This window comes from Medicago truncatula, chromosome 3, assembly GCF_003473485.1.
Source record: "Medicago truncatula cultivar Jemalong A17 chromosome 3, MtrunA17r5.0-ANR, whole genome shotgun sequence".
Classification (NCBI taxonomy): domain Eukaryota; kingdom Viridiplantae; phylum Streptophyta; class Magnoliopsida; order Fabales; family Fabaceae; genus Medicago; species Medicago truncatula.
In genome coordinates, this window is record NC_053044.1 from 58,486,813 (window position 1) to 58,503,642 (window position 16,830).

Below are 16,830 nucleotides of genomic sequence, written 5' to 3' on the forward strand. Positions count from 1 at the left end.
TTAAAGTGAAATAAGTGAGGTGTCCAGAGTTCGAACAACTTGTATATATTATGCAATGTATCTATCAACAGAGTTAAAATTATAGAGATATGAATTAATAAGTCTATAGAAGCAAAAGATACTTTTTTGGGGCTAAGGAAATGTAGGTAGTTATAGGAAGAGTTGTGCATGAAATAGAAGCTTTTGCGGCTGAAACTAATAGGACAATCAAACTAGAGGCAGCCTTTGTTTCTCAGTTTGTCCTTCTTAACAACGCAATATGCAGTCCCTTTCAAAGTTACTAGTTCCTATGCAAGTTGTTTTGTTCATATAGATTCAAGGGTGCATTTAATTTGCACCATCAGCTATATGGGTCCAAGTTGGACCATTTTTTTCTTTCATGGAGAGGATCTCATTATCTAAAGCATGAAATGAAGCGATGATTAAATCGATTCTTCATACCATATATATATATATATATATATATATATATATATATATCATATATCGTGAGTATTTACCACTTCTATTATATTAATTATAAGTGACAGAATCATGTCAGATTTGTGGCTTCAGGGGAACCAAGGAAAGTAGATGCACTCCCCACACAACCAATATGTTTGTCAATCAGTTGATGTGAGATGGGAAGAAAAGATTGGATGTTGATAAAGTCCATGAATTATTCAGAGATGAGGTAGCGAAAACTATTTCAGCTGTATCTCTTTACATTAAATGCAAGAGGATAAATTGATATAGGATTATCGAAACGAATGTTATTCGGTTAAATTCAGATACAATCTATCTACTTACGAAGGTTGTTATGCCTAATGGGAATCTTCAAAATTGAGGGAAAATGGAATAGAATTTGGTGTATGTGGACAACAAAAAGATCGCCATATGTTGTGGAGAGTGTGTCCGGATGCATACCGACTCAACATAATTGGCTACATAAACATGTAAGATGTACTCTATTAAAAAAATGATCGACTTCGTTGAAGAAAAAAAAAAAAAACTAGTCAAAGCTACTATTATTAGCATCTGTTTCCACGGTAAAAAGGAACCCAACCTAAACAAAATTTACAAGCAAACACTCTATAATACACGATATATCAATCGAAAAATACTTGCTTGATCACAAATATTTAAAGACACATAGACAATATATCAAATGTGGAGCAATTCTTAGCTAAACACAAACCCAAATAAAAAATATTTGGGCACACAACATAAATGGAGAGAATTAAAAAAAAAAAAATTAATCATATCATTTTTTTTACTTTTACCTTTAAATCTGTCTTATGTATTTGTATGTGCTTAAGTCATTTTTATTTATGTTTATATCAAAATTTCTTATCAAGATCAACTCTGATACTACTTATTTTGCAACTCTTACAAAACCTATTATTATTCCTTAATATAGTACTCTTAGGATTGATGTTTGTGGGGTATTCTTCAATTTAAAAACCATTGCACAGAGATGATCCGTACACATATAAGTACAGCACGTTTGTCAGACAACTCATGCATGTTCTGTTCCCTTTACTTTTATTATTATGAATTTTATTTATATTAATTTGCATCATATACTTGGCTTTACTATGAATGGACTAAATAATCTCGCATTGCCAGTTTCTGTCCCTGCACAAAATCTTAATTTCACATGGCAGGTGGGGTGTGTGGAAAGACTAAAGAGAACTGCCAATAACTAAAAACATGCAGATTTCATATTACGAAACGCCTTGAGGAAATTAAATAAATCTGAAACTCTTTATACAAATTTTACCCCAAAAAATGCTCCTGGTTATAGTCACATAATTGACCAAAATAAAAATAAAAGAACACCCCAAATATTAAAGGGCTAATTCAAATTAAGATAAGAAAAAAGAAAAAAAAAAACACTACATTGTGAATTGATGAGGAACTAATTCAATGACCACAATGAAGAATGGTGTTAAAAAAAGAGAAGCAAAAGCTAGATGCAGCTTCATCTTGATCACCTTTTCTTCAAGTAGAGCTAATTAATGAAACAAACTCACTCTTTTTTTTGTGTTCATGATCTGAGCATAATCGAAGTTAGGGATCGAAAAACAACTTCTTGACAAGGAATGGTGAGTCCCATGTCGTGATCAAAGCCAAATTCTTCTTCAGCTTGTCGAAGGAGTGACTGAAATTGAGGGTGAGTTAAGAATGAGATTGGTACAATATATCTGCTTCTGTTTTCACCAACATAAACAGCAAAATGACCTTTTGGGACATCAAGAGGAAGACCATGATCATCTTCATCTTGATCATACTCATTTTTCTTACCTAAGCTTGAACATCTCCTTAGGATTTGCTTAAGCACTGTGTTCTGAGCAAGCTTGCTTGATTTTGATCTAATGGCCATTTTCAGAGAGAGAGAGAGAGAGGGGTTTGAAATGGATATAACTAACTAACTTAGTGAACAATTAGAGACCTAGTACTATTATAGTGGTGAGGACTGAGGATGGTGGAAGTTATAATGGGTGTGACGGTTGGTATTTATTTATGAAGAAGCAATGAAGAGAGAGAGAGGGAAAGAGGGTTTCAGTTGTTCATGTGGATTGTGGGGACAAGAAATTGCAAAGGAGAGCCCACGGGTGTTTTGGGTTGTGTGTGTGTAAGGACTAAGGACATGTTGGTGGTGGGAACCAAGCTCACTGGCATCTCTCTTCTATGTTGGTCCTCTCTATGGCACCAATAACATGGACTCCATTTTTAATTGCGACCTAAACAAGAGCGGGGTAAACACAGTAAATAACTTGAGAAATTCCAAATTAAACGAACCATTAATTTAATCTCTAAACTATAATCTCTCTTAAATTTAGTCCTTAAAATATATGAAATTTCATCAACTTAGTCCTCAAATATCTCAATACGAATAACTAAATTGATGAATTTCATATAATTTAGATACCATTGAAATATTTTTATAGTTTAAAGATTAAATTAATGTCTGGTTAATAATTCAAAGGTTAAATAAAATTGATGGTTCATTCATTTTAAATTTGAAGAGGTTTCCCCACTCTACAGTAGCACTAAATAAATAAATCTATCCATGAATTCACGGACGGACCTACTAACAAACACTTACTAATCGCAATCGGTACAAGTTGGTAATGTTTTGGCTTTTGTGTGATTTTTGGGTTTGTAAAACTGTGAACTACTGATGAATGACACGTGAAATCAAATTCAAACCATACAAAATCAATCAACTTTGCAGAAACCCATGTGTCCTTAATTACCGCTAGCTCCTCCTTTCATTACGTTAAAAAATTCTTTCATCTTTCAAACACCCTCCACTCCACCAAATTATTGAAGCAAATTAATAACTACCACAACAACCCTCATATAAACATACTTAGTATGTGTTTGGTACACAGATTGCATTTAAAAATCACGTTGAAACACATTTTTCAATGCAAATTTTAAAGCAAAAGTTGAACTTTATATATTGCAGCTTCTATACAAACGGCGTTTTCTTCAATTCCACCGCTACAACAAACACAGCTTTAGTCTTTTTTTGTATCCCCTACCTGGCCTGCTGGCTTGTGGCTACAACCTTCTTATGTGCAAAAAATAATCCATGCATGTCCCACTTTCTTAGTATCATTTATTTTATGTCTGCATCGTGTAGAACTCACCATGATATTTCTATAACTAATTTAATCTAATACATCAAACCAAACAAGTATTTGACTATTATTTATAGTGTTTGCCTACTTAAGTACTAAGGTGCATGATGTCTATCTTTATTTTGATTATTATTTAAACGTGGATTGATTAATCAAGTGAGTTTTGAATATGAATCATATTCAACGTGCTTGGTTGGCTGGCTGCTTCTTTTCTTGCAAAGACATCCATATTAATTGTTCCAGCGAAAATACAAAATATAGGGATATGCACAAGGTACTATACTCCCCTGTTCAATTGTACCATCCAATTGATACTATATGTCAATGCATCGATACTAAGTTATAATTTTCGACTTTGCATTTAATCACCATTCTCTTTATTTCTTTTACTATCATATTTTCTTAATCCGTATGAAATGATCAAATAAAATAGTTATTATGTGATAACAAATTTGTTAATAAAAGTAGCTAGTATTTCTTGCTTCTGAATTTCTCAACCTGCATGTAGTGTTGGCTAGTGTCTTAAAATTGCAGGGCTTCCCCATGTGGTCCTGCCTAATTAATACAAAAATTGTAATCGGACAAACATCTACATCTCATGTGTATACCACTATATTGGTCTTACCTTGCCTTCGTCTTGCTTCTTTTTACCATGTTTCCAAGCCACATAAAATTATCTTTCAAAATTAATTAAATATCCGTATACGGCCATGTCCTGAATTTTTTGTGATCCGTCTTTATGTGTGTTTTTCTTAATGCCAAACAATACACTACAGTACTACTAATGAATCCTAACACCCAAGCTAAATTAATGCCGTGATAATTTTTTTGTGTATAATGGAGACAATGATATTTGAATCTGTGTAACTTCTACGCATATTACTTAAACCTCTCATAGCTTTTCTAATTCTGTGATTCAACTACGCTAATTTATTATTCTCATTGTTGCTTTGGCATAATCAGAGTTGAACAATTCTTTGCATTTATATATATTCTTTCCTAATATTTCATCCCATCATTTTTTTTTATGTGAAAATCATTTGGATCTGGAATCATCAAGATTAGGGTGGACACACACATGTTTTTGTTGGATATTGGATACTTACTAATTGAATCAACCTTCAATGACATTATTAATTGCATGGTTAAACTGACATCTATATCAAAATATTTTCTGCATATTTAAATTCAATTTCACATGTAATGTAAGGATTATACATTAACAGTAGTTTTCATTTGTGCAGGTATAGTTGTGTTGACGTAATATTTCTCTATTTCTATATGGGGAACTAGTTAAGTGGATGTCACCTTCCTTGCATAGACTCTTCATGTTCTGCGAATGAGATTGCTTGGTGGAAGAGATGGAAAAGGCCAACAAATTTTTCTGTTTTTCAACCCAAGGGATAATCTTTAAAGTTGATTGTGACTTAACCTTTCACTTGGCACATGAAAGTCCATGTTATCTCTCCCCACAAATCATCTCATCAAGACAACACATTGTAAGATAAAGGGCCCTGTGATATCATGATATCCTCTCTTCACATGAAGATGCTAACCTCTACTCTATCCAGCTAGATTAGTCTTCTGTTGTTTGAAATTTTAATTGATATTAGTAATTTTGTGTGGTTTCTAAAATATTCTTCAGATCAGATATATTAACTTGTTACAATTAAATAATTACGACATTCTAATTTGTTGCTTAGGGATTTTGATACGTTTCCTTAAGGTTGCTGCTAGTTTTCAATTCCCAAATTGGAAGACTGTTTATTTCTTCTGTTAGCTTTCATTCATTGAAAAAGTATATAATACTCCATTAATTCTCCCGAATTACATTTGTTCCTTGATATAAAATAAAGAATTACCTCAACTTTTGTGACTTTGTCCTATATCCAAGGATGATATCTGTCTACAATGTGGGATATCACCTAATGCGGTGCATGATATACCACACAAAAAATATTGTTGGGAAATTTTTTGGTAAGTATTTTATATATATTTATTATCTGAGAAAACAGGTCAGAGAAATAGTGTGTGGGGAAGTGAATCATTATCTCGTTATATATAATATACAGTTCTGAAATGACGTCCACACACATACGGGTCAATTTGAAAGGCAATGTTGTGAAATGGACACCACATAAATAAACACCGGCTTGAGATTGAGAATATACTTTTTTTTTTTTTTTTTTTGGGACTAAACTTGAGAATATAGAGTTGAGACAGTTTATATCCATATATAGCACAAAAAGGCCTATCAGAAAGCCAGCAAGGAATGTCGCACAATTCTACTTTGAAGTGTTACAACTACTGACTTAAGTGGCTCATCAAAGGATGGATGGGTCCATTTCAAAAGATCCTCATTAATATTGATCTAAAGAATATATTAATTAAATGTCATCGACATAATATTAATCCCTTAACTAATTCACCCGTGTATATTGTACATGTTAGTCAACAAATACACATTGTTTTATTTAAGAGTTTAAAGGACATGAATTGTGTGTAAATTTGTTTTACACCTACATTCAACCAACGAAATATCAGATCAGTAGATGTAGTGGAAAAACATTGAGTTCTTATTAATTGTCGGTGTAAAACAAATTTACAATGTTGCATATCCCTTCTATATAACTGCTCTTGCTTTAGTGATTATAGTGCTAGAGTAAAAAATCTTGATTATTTACGCATTGTTGGAAACAAATTTTAACATCCCAAATTCCTAATTGCATATTCCCAGCTAAGTTCTTTCACTTGATTATAAATGCCATATAATTTTCACACAACAAGCAATTAAGAATAGCATACATGACCAAAATCAACTGCACCTTAGATATATTATGACCTGCATAGTTGTATCCTATGGAGGCTGTGATGTTCTCAGTTTCTGATTATAAACAAGCTTGACTTGTTGAATATCCTGTGAACAAAAACGATTATAATTTTTCAGCATATAGCAGCACAATACACTTTTCAACATATATATCATACACAATTTATGAATGAATGATCACAAGTTGCCCAGACTTATTTAGCATATTGTCCACCATACAATGGACTGGCGGGTTATCGTTTATATGAATATATTACTTCACATATAGAGATCCAGATTTGCCATAAATAACAAAGTCGACACCAACATCATTCTATGAAAACGTTACTGCTTTTGGGCATTTGTTACCGTACTTGAAAGTATATAAGTTAAAACAAAAAAATAGAGTGCCATTTATTTTTTATATGTTTAACAAAATACCCAAGGCAATGGGGAAATGGAATCAGTTAAAAAAAATTGTTCAGAGACATAGACAAAAAGTACCATACAGCCATACACTAAGCAAGAGCACAATTGTCAGACAATACAATCTTCATGCAAAACAAATCATCAGATCGATAATGCTTTTGGGCTTCAAACACACTTTTATTGTAACGCTCTTTAGACAGAAGAATTCTGTAATCTATTTTCCTTTCCTTATCAATATTAAATCTCCAGTATGTAATATAGCATACAATTGGGTTGTGCATGGGTGGGGAGGGGGCCTGCGTGAGACAACAGACGTAACATAGATAATAATAAATGAAAAACTTGTGTGTAGCCATAGGGTGGGAGATTGAGTTCCCACTCACTAGTGCAAATAAAATAAAATAAACCACAAGAAGCATTTGGAATTATTCCTAGACCATAATGCATTCTAATCATTATGTGCCAAAATTGATGGAGATAACAAGGGTCTGCTTGACAGAAGAACCTAAACAAAAACAACAGAAGCATTCTTGTTCAACAGTCCTATTACTAATACTGCGTTTCATGATCTACCAACTATAATGTTAATAAGTTCTAACTAGCATATTGGACAGAAGTAAAAGAGAGTGCAAAGGCATTGTTAAAAAGAAGAAAGGATATGCTTTCCATATACAAAAAAAAAAAAAAAAAAGACAAGAAATCAGTATTTAGTGCCAATCAAATTAACATTTGTGTTTAAACTATTTAAAAATAAAAATAGCACGGGTTGAACAGTTACCATGCCGACGAACAGCGACAAGACCAGTCATGGGATCAATGAAGACTTTGGTCATGGGGTTCCCTCCACATACAAGATTGAACTACAATAAACAATGGATTATTTATTATCAGGAGATAAGGATGCAATTGTGAAGGTTGAGATGGTAAGCATTTTAGCTAGAGAAATGCATGAATAGATTAGATGCATTAAAGTAGGTATAGACAAGACAATTAGGGAATAGAAGTATATCCATAGATGCTAGAATTGAATTCTTCATTAAGTAACTGCAATGCACATTGAAAACATCCTGATAGGCTGATACAGAGGGACATCTCTACAAAGACGTTTATCTTAAATAGTGAAAGTGGTGCAAAAGCAAACACAATGTTGTTTTATAGCAAAAACAAAACTAAAATCTGGCTTAGCTTATCAATTGACATGTACCAAACTATTAAAGCATGAGTGAATTCTATGTTTAGGGAAAACATACAATATAAATTATGCTAAAATTGATGCATAGCTATATCAAAGTTTGATCAGTTATCTGATATATGAAACAATGTCGTAATCAAAGAAGAAATCTTTTGATGAAACAATTCATTCTCAAACAAGGAGATAGAACCGAAGGGCTTGTTTGGCTCAACGAAGGGGAAGGGAGGGAATGAATTTTGATTACATAGATGTTCGGTTCAAAAGAGGGGAAGGAAGGGACTTTAATTGTAAATATGTTTGGTTCACAAGGGGAGGGGAAAAATATATGACAAAAGAACAAAAACAAAATAAAAGAAAATATAGAATACATAACAGTCCATAATTCCCAGCTCAACAGGCAAAAATGCCAAAATTGCTAGGCCGAACGTCGTGACAGGGGTTCGAAGAAACCCTGCTCCTCGACTTGTGTGTGTTTCCAATGAGTATTGCCATTTCGTCTATCCACCAAGAAAAAAGAATACATAAAAACACAGCATAAAGGAACCGTACAAAAAAAAACATAAAATGAGAGTGGCAAAGTAATGACGATACTGGAATAATAAGAAGGCAATAAAGTGAATACAAGAACGTGAAGCAGACACAATAAATCAGTGCAATGAAAAAGAAGAAGCATCAGGCAATAGAAAGGAGGAGCAGCATTATGAAAGTTTCAAAGAGCAAACCTCCCCTCCCCTCCAAATCCCCCCAATTTGGGGGAAAGCAAAACGTGAGTCTAGGAAGAATTTTGCTCCCCTCCTATCTTCTCCCCTTCTAAAAATTGAACCAAACACATAATTAAAAATATCTCCCCCACTTCCCTCCATTTACCCTGAACCAAACATACCCTAAGGGATTTTAGCAGGTCGAGCAAGTAACATGAGTAAAAAATTTGCATTTGAAATAGGTTGAAGTTTATCTTGGTCTACTTAACAACTAAAACCAGGAAAACAAAACTGCAATGTTGTACAAGTAATTGACCTTTAATTCAGTCAAATGATGAGCAACAACTAACAATACATATCCCGGCAACAACATAAGAGAGAAGTGGATAAAAAGTTAGTTACATACTTTTTATACTAAAATTAATGCTTGTAATTTTGTAATATTTAGCATTCTCCGACGAAGAATATGCTACGCCGCTTCAGTACGAAATCCATTCTAAAATCTAACCAAATATCATTTTTTAACCTCAAGCTAGTTGACTAGTTGACCAGTCCTCGTTTGTTCAGACTTTTAAGTTGTAATGGTAGGCGTATTTAGGATTAGCAGTAGAGACATATTAGGAATATTTTAAAGGCCACAACACCACTTCAAACCATTTCCTACTCATTCAACTTGTCACCTGAACCCAACTGCATCCAACATCTTTTCTTAACCCTCTTTGATTGATCAATACTCTCAAACGTCCAATCTCATCCCACATACCAAGCCGGGCATATACATTTGATAGCATAACACAGATTCCAGCATTTTGAGGATCTAACTCAAGAGCCCTCTGAGCTGCCAATTTTCCCAGCTCAATATTCCCACTGTCCACACAGGCACTGAGTAGCGCTCCCCACATTGAGACACTGCAATTCCCAATTCCCTTATGATGACATGTCTCATTAAGTAATTCCCATGCCTTGTTTAATTCTCCAGCCCTACAAAGTAAATCAACCAAGCAGCTATAATGCTCTGGACCAGGATCCAACTTGAAATCATTAGTCATAGATTCAAAATACTTCACACCAGCATCTACTTGTCCAGTGTGACCACAAGCTGAGATTATTGTCAGAAATGAAATTCCATCAGGTTTGATTCCTTCCCGCAACATTTCACTGTACAAATCAATTACTTCCTTATAATGCCCATTTTTACCATACACACCGAGCATCGAAGTCCAAAATACAACGTCTCTACTTCTTTCTTTTCTGATATCCATTCCATCCAACTTGAAAACGAGCTGAGCCTTCTCTACCATTCCACACTTGCCATACATCTCAATCAACGTGCTCTGCAGAAACACATCACTCTCTATATCAGCCATAGTACGTAGCAAATAACTATGCAGTTGTCTACCCATTTCAACAGAAGATAACCCGGTGCACGCACGTAAAGCAGCTGATAATGTAAAGTGATCATATTTCAATTTCAATAAAGGCATCTTCCTAATTAGTTCAAATGCCTTAACCCATAACCCAAACTCACAATAACCAGATAAAAGTGCATTGGCACAAACAGTATTCCTGTCAGGAATTTCATCAAACACAAGAGCTGCATCTTTAACATTCAACAATTTAGAGTAAAAATCAATGAGAGCACTACCCACAAAGACACTAGAAGACCAACCTGATTTTTCAACGTGGGCATGTATCTGTTTCCCAAAATTGACGTCTTTGAATTTAGATGAAGCGGTCAAAGTGCTACACAAAGCGTATGTATCCAAAGGAACGTGATTGGTGTGCATAAAGGAAAAGGTGGTGAGAGCAAGAAAGGGGAAACCTTTACGACAGAAATGAGATATGATGACATTGAAATGTAATGGGTTGGTGGAATTCATGCATTTGAAGAAACTATTGGTAAGTGTTTGAAGATTGTTGCTTGGAAAGAATGAAGTGTATGTGGAAATGAGTTGGGTGTGAAGATCATGGAGAATGAAGAGAGTGCCTTTAGTGAGTAGGTGAGCATGGAGTTTCTTGATGGATGAGAGATTATTGGTTACCTGACATTGGTGTAAATATTGAATTATTAAGTTAGACATGTATGAAAAATGATATCTATCAAGGTGTGAAAGTGCATGTATTAGTGTTTGAGTCTTGACATGTAAATGTAAATGCCTAATTATATGGTTTCAAACTAAAACTTGTGTCACCTCATCTTTACCGCATGATGAATCAAACGTCCCATATTATTTCTCCAAAACACAGCTACGATTTTCTGGGTCTGCCAATTTCCCCAATCTACACATTTTTGGAATATCTCCAAAACACATTCTTGAATTTGAGAAATTGTAATCTTTAATAAGACTATTGATCTATATTTATATAATATATTTTTTTTTTTTTGGGTCGAAAAACAGTGATTCTTGAAATTGATTAAACCTATAGGGTGTACAGGCACATAATATATTATATGTGTGTGTATTGTAATTTTCAAATAAGCTATGTTGGTGACTTGCTCTGTTTTTGTGTTGAAAATAGATAGGCTTTTTCTAGCAATGACAACCACTACAGTACCTAGTTTTGGCATGGAGTTTAATAGTGTAAATGAGTGTGGTAAAAAAAAACTGTCTTTGGAGTTAGAAAGGACTATTTCAACAAAAGAAAGAAAGACAACTCCATTAGATGATCATGCAGTTCAAAAACATAATCAATTGTGGAAGAGGACAATCACAGCTCAAACAAAATTCACTAACTTTATAATTGATTTTCTGTAGTATTTCTACAAATAGGTAAATGCTTTGTTTACAATATACAAATTACAATAGTTGCGAAGATACGTTACAGGGCCAAACATAATAAAAAATCTTTACTATTATACACTCTTACTCCTATTAAGATCATAGAAACAAATTGCATCAATTTTTCACCACAAAGCTCCATTCTTGTCATAAAATTTTCTCCTGATTGGATGATCCACAAAGCAAATTAACCAGGGACAAATTCTGCACACAAGGAACCAAATCTTTGTCCTAGCCTCTGCTAATAGGAACCAATACATTATAGAGTCTCAAATTTTGCACACAGAAAACCAAATCACCTAATACATAACGAAGATAACGAGCTCATGCTATTGGACAATTGGAGAATCTCCTGACATTTATTCCTACTGCATAAGATTGACCAAATGCAAAAGGGATGGAAGTGAGTCATCTAAAAATTATTTCACTGATATTGACATGAAGTAAACAATAACAAAACCAGCGGCAGTCCTCTGCAGTTCAGACAAGACTTCTACGGTGGCATCATGTCGCAGATCGGAGGCAGATAAAGGGCACCGATTATAACACAACCGCAATGAACCTTCGACAATGATTTCCGTTGAACACAGTACTGGAATGAATACAGAGTCGCCATGATTAGGATCAGTGATGACCGGCGCCACCACCATCATCACCTCCACTATAATTGTTAAGCTTCTTGATGACCATCACTCAGCGTTTTTCGACTTTTTTTGAAGCAAGCGTTTGAGATTTTTGTTTAGCAGTTACAGATTTGATTTCTTTTATTTGTTTTAGGGAAATAACATAGGACGTTTGATTCATCACACGGTCATCTAAGACGACGCAAAAAACAACAGATAAATTCAAAAGAATATAGTTTCATTGAAGTTAGGTTCTCATTTCAGATTTCCACTTAAGAGGAAAGATCAAAATGGACAAAGAAATTCCTGATGTACGAATGTTGTCTCAACTAGTCAATCCTATTGTGCTATATGTTATCACTAATTAATTAATTATTGGCCGTTCAAGCGAGAAGTTGTATGTAAGACCACCCATGGATGACAGTAACCAAACTCCTCTTCTGCTTGGCTAAGCAATTCTTGAAATAAAGGCTCATTCAAAAATGATACTGGAATCAGGAACCTCTTCATTTTCTCTCCAACATAAACAGCAATATACTTGTTTGATAGATGATTGACTTGCACTAAATGATGATCTTCTAATACCAGGTAAGCGGAAACCCATTCTTGTTTTATTTCTTCACAACAGAATGATCTCAAAGAAGTGGTAGAAAACAGAAATGAGCTTGAATTCTGATGCTTCAAGGTATGAATGATTTTTGTTGCTTCTAAACTCGATGATGAGTATATATATAGACTTTGAAAACCAATTGTATGGTGGATGAGTTATTCAATGGGGTTTAGTAGGAGACATTACTCACTAATGATCACATGGCTTTGTTTTGGAGGTTCTCACTGAGGATTAGGCTTGTGAAAGAGAAATGTTTCAGACAAGCTCTAAACATAACAGGTATTATTTTGTCCTTGTTTCGATAGGACAACTAGTAGCTATTATTGTTTGTAATTCCATCAATAAACCATGAAATCTACTTGGAAGCTGTTGCAACTTCATATTGGATAGACACACTAGTCCTATAGAATGGAAAAAATACGGATTCGCCAACATTATATGCAATTTTGTCTAGAGTTTTCGTTTGTTAACTCAAGCATATAGCTTCTTCTTTTTGTTTTTTAAGGTTCAAGCATATAGATATATGGTACTAACAAATTTCTTAGCTTTAGAGATTTTTGTTAACAAAAACTTGTGCTTCTTGCATTTATTTCTTTGTTTGGGTTAAAATTGGACTTGCATCCTGATTAGTTTAGAACAAATGTTATTAAGTTTTGCACTGAAAATATTCATAATCATAAGGTATTTGGTAGGAAATTTGGATCTAACCAATTAGGTTTCTATCACAGAGATGAGTGGTTGACACCTTACCGCAAATTTAGCAGACAGATGCCAATCTTGAATAACGACCAAAATAAAACTTGATGTCCCTTACAATTGACCACAGACACTGTTGTCTCTGTCTGCTAAATTAGTTTATAGAGCAAACTTATAGAGTTTAAAAATTAGAAAAACCATTCTGAAAACGCCAGAATACGAAACCTTTCAAAATTAATTGTTATGATCCCTAAATTAAGATGTATTATGCCAATGTTATTTGATAAGATCATGCTATCGAAAGCTTTCTCATCTTTGCCTATGAAATCTGAAAACTATGATTTAATACGGTACAAGCAAGTAACAATCGTCTATGTATGAAGAAAATTTGAGATGTTCAAAGCATGTCTGAAACATAAGACTAATGCCATTGCAATGGTTTAAAAATTAGTAGGTTTTCTTATCTGTGCATACCACTATGGTTTTCTGAATGGTTTTCATGTTGGTTTACTCTCTCAAATCTTAAGCAATCATTCAATCTTAAAGAAAGACCTCTAGACAGTTTCATGTGATCTCTTGTGAACCATAGCCGACTAATCCCTTCAAGAACCAAGTCAAGAACAATAAATATGCACAACTCACAAATAGGGTGTTAGTGCATGTATGATTGATATTTTACACTTAATTCTTCAGGTGGTCATTCACCAACATAAAGTTGTTTTATCAATATGAAGAAAACATGTGCCATGTCTGAAAAATAATGAGTAGGCATGGTACAAGCATTGAGTTTAACATGACCATATCTCATTTGATTTTGAGTGGATATGGTTTGCACTCTTATTGAACTTATTGATTCTTGATAGAGGCATCTAAGACAACACCATGTCATCTCTTGTCTCATTGGCCCCATCAATTTAACAGTCATTTCTCAAGCAAATGAATTTCAATAAACTCTTGAAAACTATAAATACATTGTCCTCTTTCACAACTTCACAAATTACTCAGGCAAACAAATTTAGATACCTTTTTCTTAAATCTGATAAATTCAGCTTGTTATTCAAAACATTTGAAATGGTTTCCGTTTACCTGCAGCTATTAGAAGGACTTCATTTACGGGTAGCCAAACATCATCAAAATCTGTGAATGTGCCAAAAGGGTGTCTTGCAGTGTATGTTGGAGAGAAAATGAAGCGGTTTGTGATCCCTATGTCTTACTTGAACCAACCATCATTTCAAGACTTGTTGAGTCGGGCGGAGGAAGAATTTGGATACGATCATCCAATGGGTGGCCTCACAATTCCTTGCACAGAAGATGTTTTCTTTCATATTACTTCTCGCTTCAATGAACTATAAATCTTACACTGAAAGAGATTGACATAGATTAGCTAGGACATTTTGTACAATAGTCGGTCATGGAATTGTAATTTTTTTCTTATCCCTACCTTTGGGAAGGGTTAGAATTGTCTATCTGAATGACAAATTCACAAACAAATCATTTGTTGTTATTTTTTCTAATCAAAATGACGATATATTCAACATGTCAATGAGCATCTACATGCTTCTGTTTATGAATAACAAAACTGCTGATTCTTTGGAAAGAAAAAGAAATTATAAAGCAAAATATTTTTTTGACAAAAATATAAAGCAATATATACATTGTTTCCCTTGGTTTATTAGATGACAGAAGGCATCTATATCACAAACTTCTTGCATACTTTAACCACAAACTATTTTTCTAGCAGCTTTGACTTATGATTTATAGCAATAGCTTGGCCACAACTTTTCCAAGCTTGATTAGAAAGGTTATGTTGCGTTTATCAATTTTCAGTGATTGTTTACTTGTGTTGAAGTCGAAGGCGAAAATTTTAAACATATTGGTGAATAGTTATCATTATCAAACAAATTATTCCATAAACTACTTCTTCAATTCATAGGCAGAGCAATTAACCCGCGTGAGATGCAATCATTAAGACATTTGGTGGATTTAGCATAATTGTGGAACCAAATTTCAAAGTCCGTTCCTTGTCGTTTTTCCGGTTTATTTTATTTTTTGAAAAAGCATTATATATCTCCAATTGATATATTTCTATCTTGGAAGCTTGGCTCAATTATTTTTTTTGAAAAAGAATTATAAATCTTAAACTAAAGGAGCTTGACTAAACTGGTGATTCCTGGGAAAAAAGAAACTAAGCAGCAATGATGAATGATGGAAAGAGTTTATTTACAATAAAGTGTAAATCAGAATAAAAACCAATTGAGTTCTGAGGCTAGTTGAATTATTGTTGAAAAAAGAATTTATGATATGCATCCCCATAACTAAGGGATATATAATACACCTCAAATTGGCACGGGGTTGGTGATTGCAACTGTATTTGACTGGATTTACATTGAGGAAAAGCAATAGATAATTCACATAGTTTTGCTGGATCATCAGCTGAAACCAAGTACCAGGCTATGGCTTAGGGACCTTTCTTTGAGGTTATATTCTGAGGACAGTTAACAGAAAAAACAAGCATTAACCTGTCCTGCAACTTATGTCCAGTGGATGGCCAATGTTCATTCTTTTCTTAAGGCAAGGGCAACCAATATTATGCAAACATAGTTTGGCATTCTATTATTTGACATTTTCCCAATCAGAAAATTCAATTCAAAGCTATATGGATTGGTGAACCATTATAACAGACACAATACTGAAATGAAAATATGCATAGCAATAATTTTGTATATATATCTACAATAACCAAATCAGGACAAGGAAATTGCAGCTCACATGTTTCAGGGGCTTAGTTCAATTACTGGACAGAGTAGGCGCATAAAACAGAAGCCAAACCCATCTAATTATAGATTTCAGGTTTGCAACTTATTAACCAAGTTATGAAAGTCTTTCATTGGCGGTTCTATGTCCAACCATAATACAAATAAAATAACAGTTAAACATGAATTTCAAAAGCTCTCATGATCCAAAAGGCTGTGAATCCCATAACATCTTGCCTACTTATGTCTCTTAATCAATTTTAAATGGAGAACTTTGATCAACTATATGGTAGCTTGGTTTTGACACTTGAGTTAGAAAAAACATCGGGTTTTGAAATAAAATAAAATAAAAAATAAAAAAAAAAACAATTTTCACAGTATCAATCTTGAAAGAGCCTTTAATTCAGTTACTGTCATCCAATGGGTGGTCTTACAATTAGCTGCAAAGAAGATGTATTTTTACATACAACTTCCTGCTTGAATGGCCTATGATTAAATTCATATTGCAAAAAAGTCATATGAACAATAGCATTAGACAGTACGATTGACTAGTTGAGACAACTTTGGTGCATAAAAGTGCATGTTAGCTAAAATTCAAACCTAAA

At 33.8% G+C, this 16,830-nt stretch overlaps 2 protein-coding genes across 6 annotated transcripts; one reads left to right on the forward strand and one right to left on the reverse strand.

The window, feature by feature from the left end:
* Positions 1-1,699: 1,699 nt before the first annotated feature.
* Positions 1,700-11,083, reverse strand: LOC11428165 (auxin-responsive protein SAUR50). 5 transcript variants are annotated; one of them, XM_039832210.1, is made up of 4 exons: positions 9,170-9,436; positions 7,649-7,730; positions 6,458-6,549; positions 1,700-2,726 (listed from the first exon to the last, which is right to left on the reverse strand). In XM_039832210.1, the coding sequence occupies exon 4, from the start codon at positions 2,363-2,365 to the stop codon at positions 2,030-2,032; it is 336 nt and encodes a 111-aa protein (XP_039688144.1). In that variant the 5' UTR covers positions 2,366-2,726; positions 6,458-6,549; positions 7,649-7,730; positions 9,170-9,436; the 3' UTR covers positions 1,700-2,029. The 5 variants fall into 5 exon arrangements, with proteins under 5 accessions (XP_039688144.1, XP_024633789.1, XP_024633793.1 ...); XM_024778021.2 differs by having other exon boundaries at positions 2,370-2,726; positions 9,170-10,907; XM_024778025.2 differs by lacking the exon at positions 1,700-2,726 and adding an exon at positions 10,433-10,907 and having other exon boundaries at positions 6,244-6,549; positions 9,170-10,097.
* Positions 11,084-11,692: 609 nt separating this feature from the next.
* LOC11422795 (auxin-induced protein 15A) lies at positions 11,693-14,984 on the forward strand. The gene is made up of 2 exons (XM_024779253.2): positions 11,693-13,055; positions 14,565-14,984. The coding sequence occupies exons 1-2, from the start codon at positions 12,977-12,979 to the stop codon at positions 14,822-14,824; spliced, it is 339 nt and encodes a 112-aa protein (XP_024635021.1). The 5' UTR covers positions 11,693-12,976; the 3' UTR covers positions 14,825-14,984.
* The last annotated feature ends 1,846 nt before the right edge of the window (positions 14,985-16,830 follow it).

What these genes read in the sequence shown, in the direction of transcription:
- LOC11428165 (XM_024778021.2), bottom strand. Translation starts at nt 10,844, where the DNA reads ATGTCTAACTTAATAATTCAATATTTACACCAATGTCAGGTAACCAAT.
- LOC11422795 (XM_024779253.2), top strand. Translation starts at nt 12,977, where the DNA reads ATGGCTTTGTTTTGGAGGTTCTCACTGAGGATTAGGCTTGTGAAAGAG. An exon ending in ACAAGCTCTAAACATAACAG is followed by an intron (nt 13,056 to 14,564) that starts GTATTATTTTGT and finishes GTTTACCTGCAG; the next exon opens with CTATTAGAAGGACTTCATTT.